Source organism: Teleopsis dalmanni, chromosome 1 (genome assembly GCF_002237135.1).
Source record: "Teleopsis dalmanni isolate 2A chromosome 1, ASM223713v2, whole genome shotgun sequence".
NCBI lineage: Eukaryota > Metazoa > Arthropoda > Insecta > Diptera > Diopsidae > Teleopsis > Teleopsis dalmanni.
This window is the reverse complement of record NC_051846.1, coordinates 63,350,819-63,366,321: the sequence shown is the minus strand read 5'-3', so window position 1 is coordinate 63,366,321 and position 15,503 is coordinate 63,350,819. Positions and strand designations below refer to the sequence as shown.

The 15,503-nt window shown below is 29.7% G+C and overlaps 1 protein-coding gene across 2 annotated transcripts; it reads right to left on the bottom strand.

The window, feature by feature from the left end:
• Positions 1–2,615: 2,615 nt before the first annotated feature.
• On the bottom strand, positions 2,616–14,384 carry LOC119667946 (serine-rich adhesin for platelets). Of its 2 annotated transcripts, none has more exons than XM_038077298.1 (6): positions 14,357–14,384; positions 4,038–7,075; positions 3,846–3,974; positions 3,295–3,715; positions 2,855–2,983; positions 2,616–2,791 (listed from the first exon to the last, which is right to left on the bottom strand). In XM_038077298.1, the coding sequence occupies exons 1-6, from the start codon at positions 14,367–14,369 to the stop codon at positions 2,643–2,645; spliced, it is 3,879 nt and encodes a 1,292-aa protein (XP_037933226.1). In that variant the 5' UTR covers positions 14,370–14,384; the 3' UTR covers positions 2,616–2,642. The 2 variants fall into 2 exon arrangements, with proteins under 2 accessions (XP_037933226.1, XP_037933227.1); XM_038077299.1 differs by having other exon boundaries at positions 2,855–2,980.
• Positions 14,385–15,503: the final 1,119 nt, after the last annotated feature.

The following is a 15,503-nucleotide window of genomic DNA, read 5'->3' as shown; positions in this document are numbered from 1 at the left end:
GACTACCGCATTTAATAATTGAGCTGATTAAATTTTTCAGAACCATAAATATCATTGTGGTTGTTCTTCCCAGTTGTCATCTGTACAGATCAATATAAATATGATAGATACATTGCATCATAATAATAAATTGAGTATCATGGCTGGGTCTAATGAACTCATGACTAGATCAAATGAATTATTGAATTGTTGTTCGAAAATATCATCAAAGAATTATCTTATTTGACAGATTTTTGTCATACGACATTTTTATTTCTACAAAAGAAATTCATTATTTAATACTAAAGTAACTTAAAAGTATCCTCTTTTCGGGATCACTAAATTATAGTTAATATAAATAGAGTAATACTTATTCTTGAAGTTCGAACCAAAGATTACTTAAGTAATTGAAGATAACGATACAGCGAGGCTATCAGTATTCTCTTTACAGACCTCGAATTTTTGTCGTGATTTCATTTGTAAGATTATTATACTTAAATAAAGAGCTTTTATAAAAATATTAATAGAATAATAAAAAAATAAGACTGGAGCCAATAAGAAGATATTGATTCACTGTGTGATGGCTAATTCTCATAATTCAAAATTATAATCTATATTGTAATATATTTAGTAATTTTTAGATATATGAAAAAATTTTCAGGCACTAAAAAAATATTATTTTTTGATTGTATGATTTTATATGAAGAAGCTTAAGTAACTAATATCACGATATTTAATCCTTCTGGATAGTATTTAGGTGAACGTTACTATATCTTCTTATGACTTTTTAAGAATATCAAAGAAACGGTGTAATACTCGTATTACCATTTATCATACTTTACGGTCTTATAGAAAGGGTCATGAATTAATACCTACACAGCTTTATTCATAACAATTTTTTGAATGAATTATTATTGATTTATTAATATAAGTTGTAATAATTTCAATTTGATAGTGATGTTTAAAATATTACATGTAAACAAATTTTTTATTATTAAATAAATATATAGATTATTATCTACCATAATTGATTTATATAATCAATGATTTATATAAATGTATAGATTATTATCTATCATATTTGATTTATAAGGAATATAACTTTATTAAGAACTTGTTTCCGAATCGAGTAAGGATTCTGCCTTATAAAAGCTCTGTAAAAATGTAAATACTTCACTACTTGTTTACTACTATTTTAACTACTGTTAATTGCAGTCGAATTTCAATTTTTGGATAAGAACTAGTACCTAATAACCTGTGACTCCTACAATAACTACAACTCCTTTAATAGTCTAACTTATTCCTTCACTGCCGTCTTCGCGGTTTGGCTTAGATAATATATATACCTAAACTGAGTTGTGTCTATTAACATGTTAGCACTATGGTCTTCCCGGTCAAATAATCGGTTTCTTTATTATTGATTTCTAAGATATGGTTAGTGACTTAAAGTCTTATATGTTGGTTTTTTATGTTTTCCACTTATCGCCAAACAAAAAAGAAACATTATTAAATTAAGTTATTTATTTGAGTAATGTAATAAAATTCCGGTATTATTATTTTTATATTTTATTGATTTTATTTAATCATTTCATGATATAAATATAATTTCAATTATTTAAAATAATATATAAGTGTGTATATATAGGGTTTCCATTTTTCGAATATAATATATTGGTTATGTAAATATATAATAGAATAATATAAATAGCATACATTTTTAGTTTTTTGTTTTAATTGTCAATAATTTTATATATCATATATATGTATAACGATCGTTCTATATAGTTATAATAATTAGTCATATAAGGATAATTAATATTAAGCATTTACAAATTTTAACATTTCTATTAATTTAAACCAATATTTAAGAGTAATTTTATAATTTTAATTTATAAATAATTTTTGATATTTGCATAAATTATGGCGAACTAAAATTATAAAGCAAAACAAATTGATTTGAAGAAAATTTAAAATTTAAACTTTAAAAAAAAGCATCAATTTCAAAAAAATATAAAATAAATACAAAATATTTATTAAATATTATTTAAATAAATGAACAATTATTAAAATAGGTACAAAGCGCACGAAATTCAGTGACGAAAGTTAAAATCCCTAAGAAATAATAATTTTTTTTTAAATATATAAATTTTTTATTTAAATTAAATTTTTTTTTGAATGAGAAAAACTTAGTAAAATAAGGTAAATTGCACAATGTAAAAGTAAATAAACACAAAATTGGTTTATAAAAATATTTTATATTAAATGCATTTTAATGCCATATGTTCTTGAAATTTTGGAGTCAATAATTTTTGTCATTTTGTCATTTTAAATAAAATAATTCAAAAATTATTTAAAAAAATTAATTATTTAATGGCAAGTAAAAAATTTTAATTTACAAAATTTTAATATATTAACAAAAAATATTAAAAATGTAATCATAAAAGAAATTTTTTATTTGCAAATGTAATATACAATAATAACATATTATAATTAAGTTAATATTTAAATGTTATAGAGACTAACTAAACAAAAAGTATATGTATATATATATTTAATTAAAATAATTAAAAGTTAACTAATTTTATAAAAAACTAAATTTAACAAAATTTTTTCTTTCTAACAAATATTTTCGTTGCTTTTTTTAATAATTTTAGTTTATTCTTTTAGGCAAATACAATCCGAACTGGACCCAACGGCAGTTGTTTCATGTAGTTCCAGGCATCAACGCGTGTCATTTTAGCTGTGGGCACGCCATTAATAAAAAGGATTTCATCGCCATTTCTAACTTGACCAGTTTTTTGTGCAGCACCACCTGTTTTGAAAAGAGAAGGTAAGTCAATGTATGATTAGATAGAAAATAGTTTTCAGCACTTACCCATAAAAACTTTCTTCACAATTAATGGTCTATTACCAATTGGAGAGTCGAAGCCACCTTCAATTGAGAAACCAAGACCACAGCTATCCTTAACAATTTCTATTGTTTTGGAACCAGCAGGACCGTCTTCTGAGATTTGATAAAAATTTTCTTATTAATTTTATATTTAATATTTTTGTTTGTAAATTATGTTTTATATAGAGTTTGAATTTGAATTGAAAAATTCAACTATTTAAAAATTAATAAAAATGTTTGTTGTTGCAATTTAATACAGTTCAAACCCTCCCTATTAAATAAAATAATTTTCATTAAGTAAAATAGACACTACCCCATAACTGACGTTTAAATCTAAAGTAATTTTAAATTATATTTTAATTTAAAATCTATTTAGCACATTTAAGAGTTACTTAAAGTCAAAAAAAGCTCATTTTGAGACTTACCTTGAGCTCTGATTTCTGCTGCTAAGGCATTTCTTGTTTCTGCGGCTCTTTCTAATAGTTCACTAGTGCTCAGTTTGCTGGCATCACCACGTGAAAGCTGACGTCTAGCACGTATGCTCGCTATTGTCGTGGCATCGTTAATAGTTGCAGCCAATGAAGGTGGCTGTGGACTGCTTGAGGCTGTACTTGGAGTTGAAGGTGTTTTTGTTTGTGCGACATCATCCTCAGCGGATACTATATCTAAATCAAGATCCAATGATCGTGATGCTTTATGATAGTTTCTTTTCTTCTCATAATCCACCTCGGCGGGTTTCTCGTTAAGTGAGGACAGTGAGCCGAGCGATGAGCGTTTCTTATTCATTGTTTTTACAACAACTGATTCGGAACGAGTCACAACTAAGACAACCTCTGGACGTGGTGTCTAAAATTCAAATATAAGTTTTAGTTAATATAAAGAATTTAATATAAAAATTATTTATAATTAATTTATTAAATTAATGTTCTCTATTTATCATAAATTATCTCCGATTTAAATATATAGTATATATTACCTTCAAAACAGTTATAGACTCACGATGCGTTAATCCTCTCATGCTCATACCATTGACAGCCAAAATGCGATCTCCTTTCTTAAGACGTCCGTCTTTAGCTGCTGGTGTGTTCGTTAGAATTTTATGTATCTAACAAAATTAAGGATACTTAATTAGTCAATTTTGTACTTAATATAAATTAGAAATGCTTACCGTGATTTCTTTAGCTTCATAATCTGAACCACCGGCCAATGTAACGCCAATGCTGCTTTCGGGTGTGTCTCGTTGTAATACAATAATAAAGGCTTCGGGTGTTTTTAATGGTGGATCAGCTTCTTCCACAATAAGTTGTATATCTTGTGCAGTGATCAAGCTCTGATTGCTGCCAAGCGATGAAAAGCTGCCAAACTCGTTGTTGTTGTCTTGAGCGGAAATATTTTGTGTACTAGAACTAACACCAGACGATGACGAAGTCACTGAATCCAATGACGAGAAGCGTTCGTGATAATTAGTTCTGGTGTGAATTTTTGTGCTTAGCAAACTATTTGTTGAAACGGTCGGCGATATTGTCGTACCTGAGGCAGCAGCGCTTCTTTCAAATTTTTCACGTATTTCGGCAGTTGTTATTTTGCTAGTATTACTTCCGCTTCTTGAGCTGTAACTGCTGTAGATTTTTGTATTTGTTGATTCTAGTTTTTCGAATACCGGCTTAAGTGTGCGTTCTGGTGTTTTTGTGACGGTTTTCGCAACTTCTACACGCATCCATTGCGATAGCTCATTTGTGTCATTATTGCATTTTTTGGATATTGGAGAAGTGGCCTCCATTGCTTTTTGTGGACTGATTGGTTGCACGGGTACGGAACTCACAGTAGAAACAATTTTTGCTGGCATTACAGCTTTTGGAGACGAAGCTTTTTGTGATGGATCGGCTTTGAAACTCGCCTTTCGTTCTTCATCGATAAACATGGCACTGACTTTAGTTGGTGAAGTAGCAGCATCCGACTTACGACTACTGTCGTCAGTATCGGATGTCACTTCTACATAGGCGGCAACATTAATGACCTTATCGACAATGCTTTCATCTTGTTTCGAAGCGACTTTATAACTGATGGGCGCTGTTGTGCAGATAATTTTGTTTGGCTGCATAACTAAGGAGCCACCTGAAGAGGAACGTGGTTTGGATTTGTGCACACGACGTATTTCATCTTCATCGTTGCAATCAGTACTGTCTTCGTCGTCATAGGGACGATTGCGCATTAAAGCCGAAGAATCACCGCGTCCGTTACGACATTTAGCAGAGGCTAAGATGTTTTTGCGATTGGCGGCTGATTCATTTGAACCTGATTTAAGTACGCGCCTGGATAAGTCTACAGTAGGAGTGCTACCAATAGAGCTGCAGCTTGCTTGTGAACCGGAGCCAGATGTGAGTGTCGATGTTGTGGAGCTAGCAATAGAGGTATTTGTTTCGGATGATAGTGTACGGGTGAGCGCGAATTTCTCGGGCACTACTGGTACGCTTGGTGACATTGGAGGTGAAGAGATCTTGGAAGAAAATACAGAGTCAGAATCACTTTCTTCGTGCAGATGACGAGAAGGTACATTCAATGAAGTACGTGGTGGCTTTGCAGGAGGTACACCGGCATAAGCTGGTTCTATCTTACGCTGTGCAACGACTGGAGTTTGACTGGTACTATGCCGATTGGCTGAGTTTTGTGCGAAAATGCTGCGGTATGGATTGTTTGTAGGCACATGCATTGCGTTACCAGTGGTTGACACGCTAAGTGGGCGTAACGAGTTGTTAAGGTTCGAATTGTGCGTAAATTCTGTGCGTTTGGCTGGTCTGGGTGCATGCGTTGAAGTACTACCGGAACTTAAACCACTGTCTGTTGAATCTGTAGATGATGTGTTGCCCGATTTTATTTTCTCACTATCACGACTTTTGATCTCTGGCAAATCCAAAATGGGTTCCAATGTGGACATTGGTATGTGTGGACGTTCGGGTATCACTAGACCACGCAATTTTGATAAACTACGACGTCTTTGCTCTAATATATTTGTTATAGCTGCCTTGCGTGACGCTTCATCCGGTACATAAGCTGGTTGACCGGAAAAACTGGTGCGTCGTTCTAAGTGATGTACCGCTGGGTGGCGTCGTGGCAATGAAGCGTAACTTTGTGTGTAATCTGTATTGAGTGTGTTCAATGAGTACATTGAATCGGAATAAGTTTGTGTAGGTAACTGTTTTGCTAGCTGGTATTGGCGTGCTGCATCATTTAAATTCTCTACACTCATAGCGCGTGCCTTAGTCAAATTTGAACCTACATTGTAACGTGTGCTGGACGTCGAGTCCAGTAAATTTTCTGTGCTTAAATTTAATGATTTTCCTGAGCTGCTGTTTGTGCGCGAATATGTCAATGGTTTCGATGGTGTGTCGGGAAGTGAAACGTCTTCGTTTGAAAACATAGCAATTTTATCGCGTACACTTTTCTCTGATTTTTCATCCTTGCGCCAATCGCTATGTTTGCGTGGTGCACTTAAGGAACGTTTATAGTCAACGTTGGCACCAAAAGCTGCTACAGTATCTGCTTTGCTTGTAGGTGTACTGGCTGCCGTGAGATTTTGTGTGGAACGGCTATGACGTGACTCATAGATTAACTTGGCAGGGCTAGCTGTGGTTGGTGCAGGAGTTGTAGGTGCGACTTTAGGTTGCAACAAATCGGTACGTGCATCTTCTACTTTGACGACCAAATCTTGTCGATATACTTTACGTGGTACTGTTGGTGGTGGCACCGATTTAGGTAGCGGTGGTGGTACTGCATCAACTGCTGTATTAGAAATTTGTGGTGATTTTTGCTGTTCCATCTCAACGCTGACCTTTGACGTTGTTAATCCGTTTGCTGTGGAACTGGCTATATGTGTGGTGCGTGTGCTGGCAACCGTGGTCTGGCCAGCAGTGGCTGCTGCATATAATTTTTCAGTGTAAACTGTGTTTGTGTGTGCATTGCTGCCATGCCTGTTCGCTGTTGTCATGGTAGTTGTGGTGGATTGCATTAGGCTGGCAGCCTTTAGTAAATTGGGTGTAGGCATTATTAGTGGTTCACTGAAATTTGGCGGGAATTCATGTCCGTCCGGTGGTAAACGTGAATATGTGGGTGGTGAACTGAGTGTTAAGTAATCGTTGATAATTAATGATGTTTGCGGCAACAATTGTATGCCGTTCTCCATTTTGTTTGTGTGTGTTGGATCAAGATCTGATCGTGTACATAAAATGGGAAGGAAGAAAAAACATAAAACACAGTGTTAGAGACAAGTAATAATTTAATGGATTTCTTTCAAATTTTTGATATATCATAAAATACTTTAAAAGGAATTAGTTAATATGAATAATGTTAAATAAATTTATGTGACACATACTGGGATAACATATGATAAGGTTTGAAATTAATTACAAGTATGTTTGATAGAAATAATCTGTAAAAAAAATCACAAAAATAATAAAGAATTTTTAATATATTGTATATATAGATATGCTATAATAAAAATACAATAAATTAAAAATACTGATACATTTATACAATACAAATATAGGGAAGAGTATTGAATAAATATAATAAAAATATGGCATGAAGTATTAAAAATATTAACGAGTTAAATAAAGTATTAAAAATGTCTTAAAAAATTACTTTAAAATAATATATATCAATTTTAAAGAAATAAGTATGATTTCAAAATTTATATGTTGTGTTTCTGTTTTTTGTTTGATAAAACTGGAGATCTTTTTAAAAGAACACCTTAAAACCCTTAATCTTTAAAAGGCTTGAGTTTCTTAGCCCCCAACACACAATTCGAAACTAGTTCTCTAACAGAGCTAAGGCAGTAGAACTAAACATTAACGAGAACAAAATAAACTATGTGACTGTTGAAAAAAATATGCACAGCCGATTTTTAGAATCCATTCAAGTCGATGATTTCACTTTTGGTGAAGTTGAATGCGTTGAATACCTTTGTGGTCTCATTAATAGCAACAACGACATCATTGTTTGTATCTACGACAGAATTGTGGCAGCAACCAGAAGTTATTATGGCCAAGCAAAAATCTTCAAATCTAGAATCGTGACCAGAAGCACCATTTTACACGTTTCCAATGCAATCATCCGCCCAGTATTATCTTACGGAGGCGAAATTTGGACTTTAACGACAGCAGATGAAAATGAAATTAGAACTTTTGAAATGAAAGTGCTGAGAAAGATTTATGGTTCCATTCGCCTGGATCACGAAGATGCTGTACAATTGGCAAAGTCGCAGCGCTTGAGAAGATTCGGACACATGAGAATCCCGGATGATAGACAACAAAAGCGAATACTTCATTTCACGGTGTACAACGATCACAGCAGAGGAAGGCTACGTATAAGATGGCTCGACAACATGATGGACGACATAAAAAAAAAACAACATGTCCAAAATTGGAGGTCTAAAACAATATATAAAGCAGAATAGAGAAAACTGGTTGATGCAGCTAAAGCTCACCCCGAATTCTAATGCTGATGATGATTACTTCTCTAAATAATGACTTATTCGTTGAATTTTTAAAACAATTGATCACCTGTTGATAGTACTAATATACATATTGTTTTAGTTGGATATAATCCAACATTATAGTCACTTATGTGAAATTTCTAATTCACTATTTTTACCTAAAATATAATATAATGTTAATTATTATTGCTTACATATATGGTATGACTTAGTCTTAAGATTTTTGAAACTTTAGGTCATCTATTGCGCCAGTACACATGATATGTTAGTTAATATAGACTACCTATATGAATTTTATAGTCCCCTATTTCATCCAGTAGTATGACATTATATACATTATAACAGTTTATCTACAATTCCTTAAATTTTGACTCACTTTTTAGATTTATGAAACTAGGTCTGTTCCACGAGCTACCCGTAGTAACATTGTGTATACACAAGCGCGTTCCACCAGCAAATTTTTATGTAAATTTTATTTGTGTTTTACTTGAGTTTTACTACTAGAAGCTCGTGGAACAATAGAACCTGGTCTATTGGTTTATTGATAGGATTAATATACATATTGGGAAACTCTTTTAATACTCTTTGTTAAGAAATATGTGTTAAATTGATAATTTCGTAAACTAGCACTTAATACATTTATGACCCCTTAATTTGTTTTTGAAATATCCGTCACTGTTCTTTACCAACCTCACCTTTGGTTTCGTTTGGCTTAGCTATGAGCTTTAATTGCATTATCGAAATTGTTAAGCTGTAACAAGAATAACATTGTTTGTAATCCATTAAGTAGAGTAGTGTTGCCAGCACAGAAACATAAATTAACTCAATCCATTTGACAATTTACAATTAAGTTGCACATAAACCAATCAATTAATTAAATTGAAAAATTGTTAACCTCAAAGTTGTGCAGTAAGACTAGTAAATCAGACTTATAAGATATCAGTTAGCTTCAGTTAGATACATTTTGTATTTCATTTGCAAATCGGTTTTTGTTTTCATTGCACAAAATGTCAGTTTTGAAACAATCTAAGATTTTGGACATAATTTTTCTTGCTGAACTGTCACAAACCCTGACAGCACATACGAGTGTATGCGCCCATGTAGAAATGAACAAAATACCAAAATCCAAATGAAATAATTGTGAAATATTTATTTTATTATTAATATAAATAAATTTTAAAAGTTACTTTATTGTGTGGAATAAATAGAATTTCGCAAATGTTATGTGCGATTTGGCAAAATTGACAGTTTGTTTACTCTTTTGGTACACTTTTGGACTCAAGTTGTGTGAGTGGAACCGAAGTACTTTTAACATTGCGTGTGGGTTCTTGACAGTTCTTAAGCAAGATTGTTTACACTGGTGTAGTTGAAATATTTTAATTGTCTCGATATTAGTTCAATTACAGTTTATTTATTCATTTTGTTTTTTTTTTGGTTTATATTTTTATTTTTTTAACATTATTATTTTATGTCAAGTCTTGTGTGGTATGTAAAAATTTTGTATTTTGAGATTTAATTGAGCGACATTATTTTTCTTAATGAAATCGAAACTTGTTACTCAGTTTTATTGCAATTACACATTTTCACTATTTAAATGACAATAATTGCAAAAAAATTACACAAATTGTGGGTTTATTTACAAAAAAAAAAAAATAAATAAAATTGGTGTGTTTTTAAAATATGAAATTAAAATTAATAAAAGGTTACCACATAATTACGAAAATTTTTGTCAACTTAATTACACGTCAAGCACTGCGGCGTTAATGTCCAAAATATCTTTTAAAAAGTATCTGACTGCAAATTAATTGCAAACTATTGTTGGTTTCAGCAGTACACAAAATAAAAAAAAAAAAACAAAATAAAGAGTTCATTATTATTATGTATTATGATTATTACTGTACAATCTTCGTTCAAAATGAAGATAAAAAATTTATAAGATAAAAACGTAAGAGCGAAAGTTCACTTCAACCCAAATTTGCGGTTGGTTGACAAAATAGAAAAGAAATTGAAAGTTAATTTGCTTAATTTTATGTAAAAATTTCTAAAGAAATTTGCCAAAACTAGACTTCCAGAAATGAGTTCGATCCATAAAGAAGTTCGAATATCAAAATATTTTTATGCAAATCCCTAGAAAAAAATGCTTAAAATCAGTTATAAAAGAATTTTTAAACCTTTCTTATGCCAAATAAAATTTGATATCTTTACTCTGTGGTTTTAAGTACGATAAATATTTAAAAATAAATAAATGCATATATAAATAAATTAGCAATTTGAATTTAAACTGTGAAGCATAAAATTCGCAATAAAGCCACGATACCACGATTGATTAAATGGTCAAGCTTTAATGACTGGAAAGAGTCTGAAGATTTATTGACTTAACTGAGAAAACGGTATTTTTTTATCTATGAATATGTATATTGGCCAATATATATAAAAAGCTATGATTTCAGCAAATAGCACTGATATTGGAGGAACTATTTTCGGTTTTTACTATTTTTTTTTTAAACTAAAGTAATTAATGCAGTTGTTTTTTTTTTACCATGAAATAAGAAGATTATCTAGTTGGTGCACAAAAAAAAAAATAGTAAAATTAGAAAGATAAATTTATTTTATTTGTTTAAATTTTTAATTATATATTTATGTTCTTTTTTTTGTAAGATTAATCCGTTACGAAAACGTTAGACAATGCTCTTACTTATCAAACTATTACATCTTTGTTTATTATAACTAAAGTTATCTATATCTTTTTGTAGTCAAAATTTTATTATAATGGACACGTGCGTAAATGCAATTTGTTTTTCTATTGTAGATAGAAAAGTCTTTATTATAATTTAAGTATTTTATATATTTAGTATATAGTATAACAATTGGTATTTGTCCTAAATATAAAGAAAGAAAGAAAATGGATAGATATGAAGAAATCTAGATATATATACTGGAAATACTAGATATATAGATATTAAAATTAAATATTCCATTAAGAACAATACGACTTTTTATTATAAAAAAAAATTTATAAAAAAATTATTTTATAAAAACATGAAAAAAAATTACTAATTTAATTTAAAGTTTAAAAATAAATTCGCATATTTCCTACGATCACTGATGATAAATACTTGATTGAATACTTGACTCGAAACACCGTTGTATGGTCAGCCAAATTTCAATAAATTAAATAAAATTTTTGTTCTTGTCTTTTTTTGCTATTCGAATCCGTCTAAACATCTTTTCGTCATAAAGACGCGTCACTCTCGGTCGTTTATGGCTTCATTACAGCAATCTACTTCAAAACTTTAAGTAAGATAACATGTGTATATAGAGAATGTTGTTGATTTCTATAATTTATTATGAATCTTTGGTCAAATAAACTATATTTCTGGAGTTGTCACAATATATAAAATATTTTAAACTGCATCTAGACAATTAAAATCACATCATAGCTATTCAAAAGAATAGATGACGGGATAAAAGAACATTGACCTGATAAAATAACCATTTAAGAACATTTTGATATCAGTTTCTGATAGTTCCTCGGGGTTTTTCAAGACTTCTAGCCTTGCTTCATGAGAAGGCCTAAGATCTACAGAATGGGTGAAAGCATCCGCCCATAAAATATAAAATTTCAACTTAAATGATATTATTTGTTGCGAAGATATTACGAGTAGTACCGGCCCTTAAAATATATATACTATATTTTTCGAATCCGCAACATGTTTTTAGTTGACAAACACTGTTTCAGCTATCAATAAATATCTCTCTGGTATCTCAACAATATCTGACCTATTTCTTAGATGAAAGTGTCACACGACTTTTAATGAAATCTCGATATTTATCATTAAAAGTACTAAGTACTAGTAAACTATTGTTGAACATTAGAAGACATAGGGAGCCAGATTTATGAATGAGTACTGGATCATAGCAATATTCAATGTGGTTACAATTCTTATGAGTTTGTGATAAAATGGATAATCTTAAAAATTTCAACGACTATTAATAAAGAGTATTCTCTTTCTGAATTTTAATTCCAGTATTAAAATCGCGTGAAACTGTCAAGCATTTGTCATATATGATATATATTATATTTGATATTTGTAGTTTAAAGCACATCATTTTTGTTTTGGTGCTATTTGAGGCGGAGGAGGGATGTGTATACACGCATCACATTTTTCTGGTGTTTTTTTACTCCAAATTTTGCTAGCCAAATTCTATCAATTACTAAACGTTAATTGCGTTGTTCATCAATTTTTCCCTAAATTTTTCATGACTGCAGTTTTTTAGTATACTTTTTTAGTTTTTAATTTTTTCGAGAATAAAATAACAAAACAACAATTATATTGAATCCTTCAATGATATTTAATTTTTTTTTACTTTTTGTAAAAAACCAGTGTTTATCGCTTTAAATGATTTAAGAACTTTAATTAACAATATATTTAAATGTTTATACCTTGCAGTTTTTTTTTGTTAATGAAAGTATTATGTTAAAAAAAATATGCTTAAAGGGTTTGAAATATAATATACATATATAAAAATATAAAAAAATGAAATTTAAGCATAAATTACACCTACTGCAAATAAAACTGACCTGAATGTAATTAATTTACATAAAACAGAAATTTTTGTTTTTAATTAATACTGTCAAGTCGTTTTGGTTTTGTTTTTGCTGGCCTGGTCAGAAGTAAAAGCCAAAGTTAATGAACTTTTGAGTAAAAGAAAAATTTAAAAATAAAAAAAAACAAAAATAAATTAAATAATAAAAAAATAAAATAGAAATTGAATTAAATTAAAGCAAATACAGAAAAATATTGCGAATTTTACATTCACTCAGCGTGAAATTTTAAAAACAATATGCAAAATATTTGCAAAAATTGAAACGAATTTCAGAAAAAAATTTTTTTTATAATTTAAAAAAAAATCGGTTTAAAGAAAACTAAAAAAAAAAAAATTTAATAATCGTTTTCCGGAATACAAAATTATATTGGCTTTCAATCAATGAACCCTAAAATGTGTTAAAATAATTTCTGCAAAGCTGTTACAGTTAATGAAGATAATTAAATTTAGTTCAGTTGAAAACAAAACGTTGCAAATGTGAGAACTAAAAAAAATTAAGAACAAATAAAAAAGAACAAATATATATAAAGAATAGAGAAAAATTTTGAAAGAAAAGAAAAACAGCAAAGCATAAAAACAAATAGCTTTTGTGAAAGAATAAAGTGCTTTCAAGATATGTGGGAAGTTTCTGGTAGAGCAAAAAAAGACTAAGAATGTGGAGTTTGGAGTTAATTTTTTAATTGACCTTTCTGAACTTTTAGTGTTTAGTTGGAATTTTCGACTAAAAATTAGATCTAAATTCTTGAAACATCACCAACTTTAGAATGTGGTTATATCCTTGTACCAATACCTAGTTTTTTTGCCATTCCATTGAATATTAGCTGGGTTGATACTAAGAATCCACTTCTCTTTATTATTAAACTGTATTATCTTATACAGCTCGAAGGTTTTGAAACCATTTGAAAACTTAAATAAAGTTAAAGATGGCCTTTAGTAAGCTTTTGTTGTGAATGAGTGCCTCTAGGAAGTAAGTTCTTACCATGCATCAATTTCGTTGTATATGCGCTAGATATAGTCTTAAAATAAATCTATTGCTCTTCCTTCGACAATGAATGGGCCGAACTATACAACAAGAATTATTAAAAACAGTATTACAGGGGTTTTAAGGACGCCAAATTTCAATAAAGTAACTAAATTTTTGTGCTTGTCTTTTCTTTATTATTCAAAGCCGTCTAAATTGTAAAAAATAGCTTTTTTTTTGATTATAAGAAAGCGTGGCTTTTCTGTCAAAACTAATTAACTTTAAAAAAAGTATTTATTTTTCTAGTATTGTTATTTAATTGACTGTTGTATGTCAGTAAACTTACTAAAATACTATCGTTTTGGGACATTTCAATAAAAGTGATATATATTTTTTTCTTATTTAAGAGTAGGGCGCACTTACGTACATATACATATCATTGTATCTTGTCTTGTTAAATTACACAGCAAATCCAAGATCTCAACTCCTTAAGTCGATTCCTTAAGTCTGGCAGACAACGATTCCTGCCGACTCTCTCAAGAGCAATAGTAAACAGCAGAATACTTTCAATGCGCCTGTCCAGCTATGGAAAGATGCAGACTTCACTATCTGGCCAGGGCTGTTCAGACCAGATAAGATCGCGGGCTAATACAAAACACTGAATAGGTTGGAGGGCGGCAGAAATAATTACATATGTTCATAATTTTTCCGAAGAAAAATAAAAATACGACGATAATGATAAATTTAGGATTAATAATTAGTTTTAATACTTGTAATATCAGCATTATTGATATTAGTTTATTTTTAATGTAATCACTTACGGCACTATATATACTATGTATAATGTATATAATATATACTAAAGTCTTTCGCAATTAAATAAATTAACGTAATAATAAGTGTAATAAATTATTTAAAATATTTTAATTCATTTATTTGGGATACCATAAAAATAAAATAATGTGATGTTACTAAAATATAACTAAGAGATAATTTGCTTAATAGTGGTAGATTAGAAATACGTAGTGGGCGGCACAAATATTAGCCGGGAGGCCGGTGGACTGTGCTTTGGACAGCCTTGATCTAGGCATTGGAATTTTGAAACCTAAACATTTAGTTAAAATATGACACATAGTTGTCTATTTATAATAATAATTATTATTATATTATTATATATTAAAGAATCCTTAAGCCACATCTTGGTTTTTAGATGGTTCATATGAATTTTTACGGCATTTCGTCTGCAATCTTGTAGAATTTTTAAAAAAAATCCATGTGTATATTATAGGTTATTATTACTAGGAGTGATAATGTCACAGTATAATTTTTTAGATCTATTAATTTTTATATAAATATATTTCTATTTATTTTTTATTTTGTTTACAATTTATTTAAAATAATTTTCTACTATTTTGTGAAACGCATTCACACCTAATATTATAAGTTAAAAACTATGTTTTTAAGTTAGTAAAAATGCTAAAATGCAAATTACGTTAAATGAGTACAAAGTATTTATTAACAAAAAAAAAAATAAAAAATTTGAAAAAAATATTGACGTATAAAAAATATTTTTT

Bases quoted from the DNA above. Each gene is read 5' to 3' on its own strand.
- LOC119667946 (XM_038077298.1), bottom strand. The intron at 2,984-3,294 runs GTAAGTCTCAAA...ATCAAATCTCAG, and splicing joins AGCAGAAATCAGAGCTCAAG to AAGACGGTCCTGCTGGTTCC. The intron at 2,792-2,854 runs GTAAGTGCTGAA...TTTTCAAAACAG, and splicing joins TGTGAAGAAAGTTTTTATGG to GTGGTGCTGCACAAAAAACT.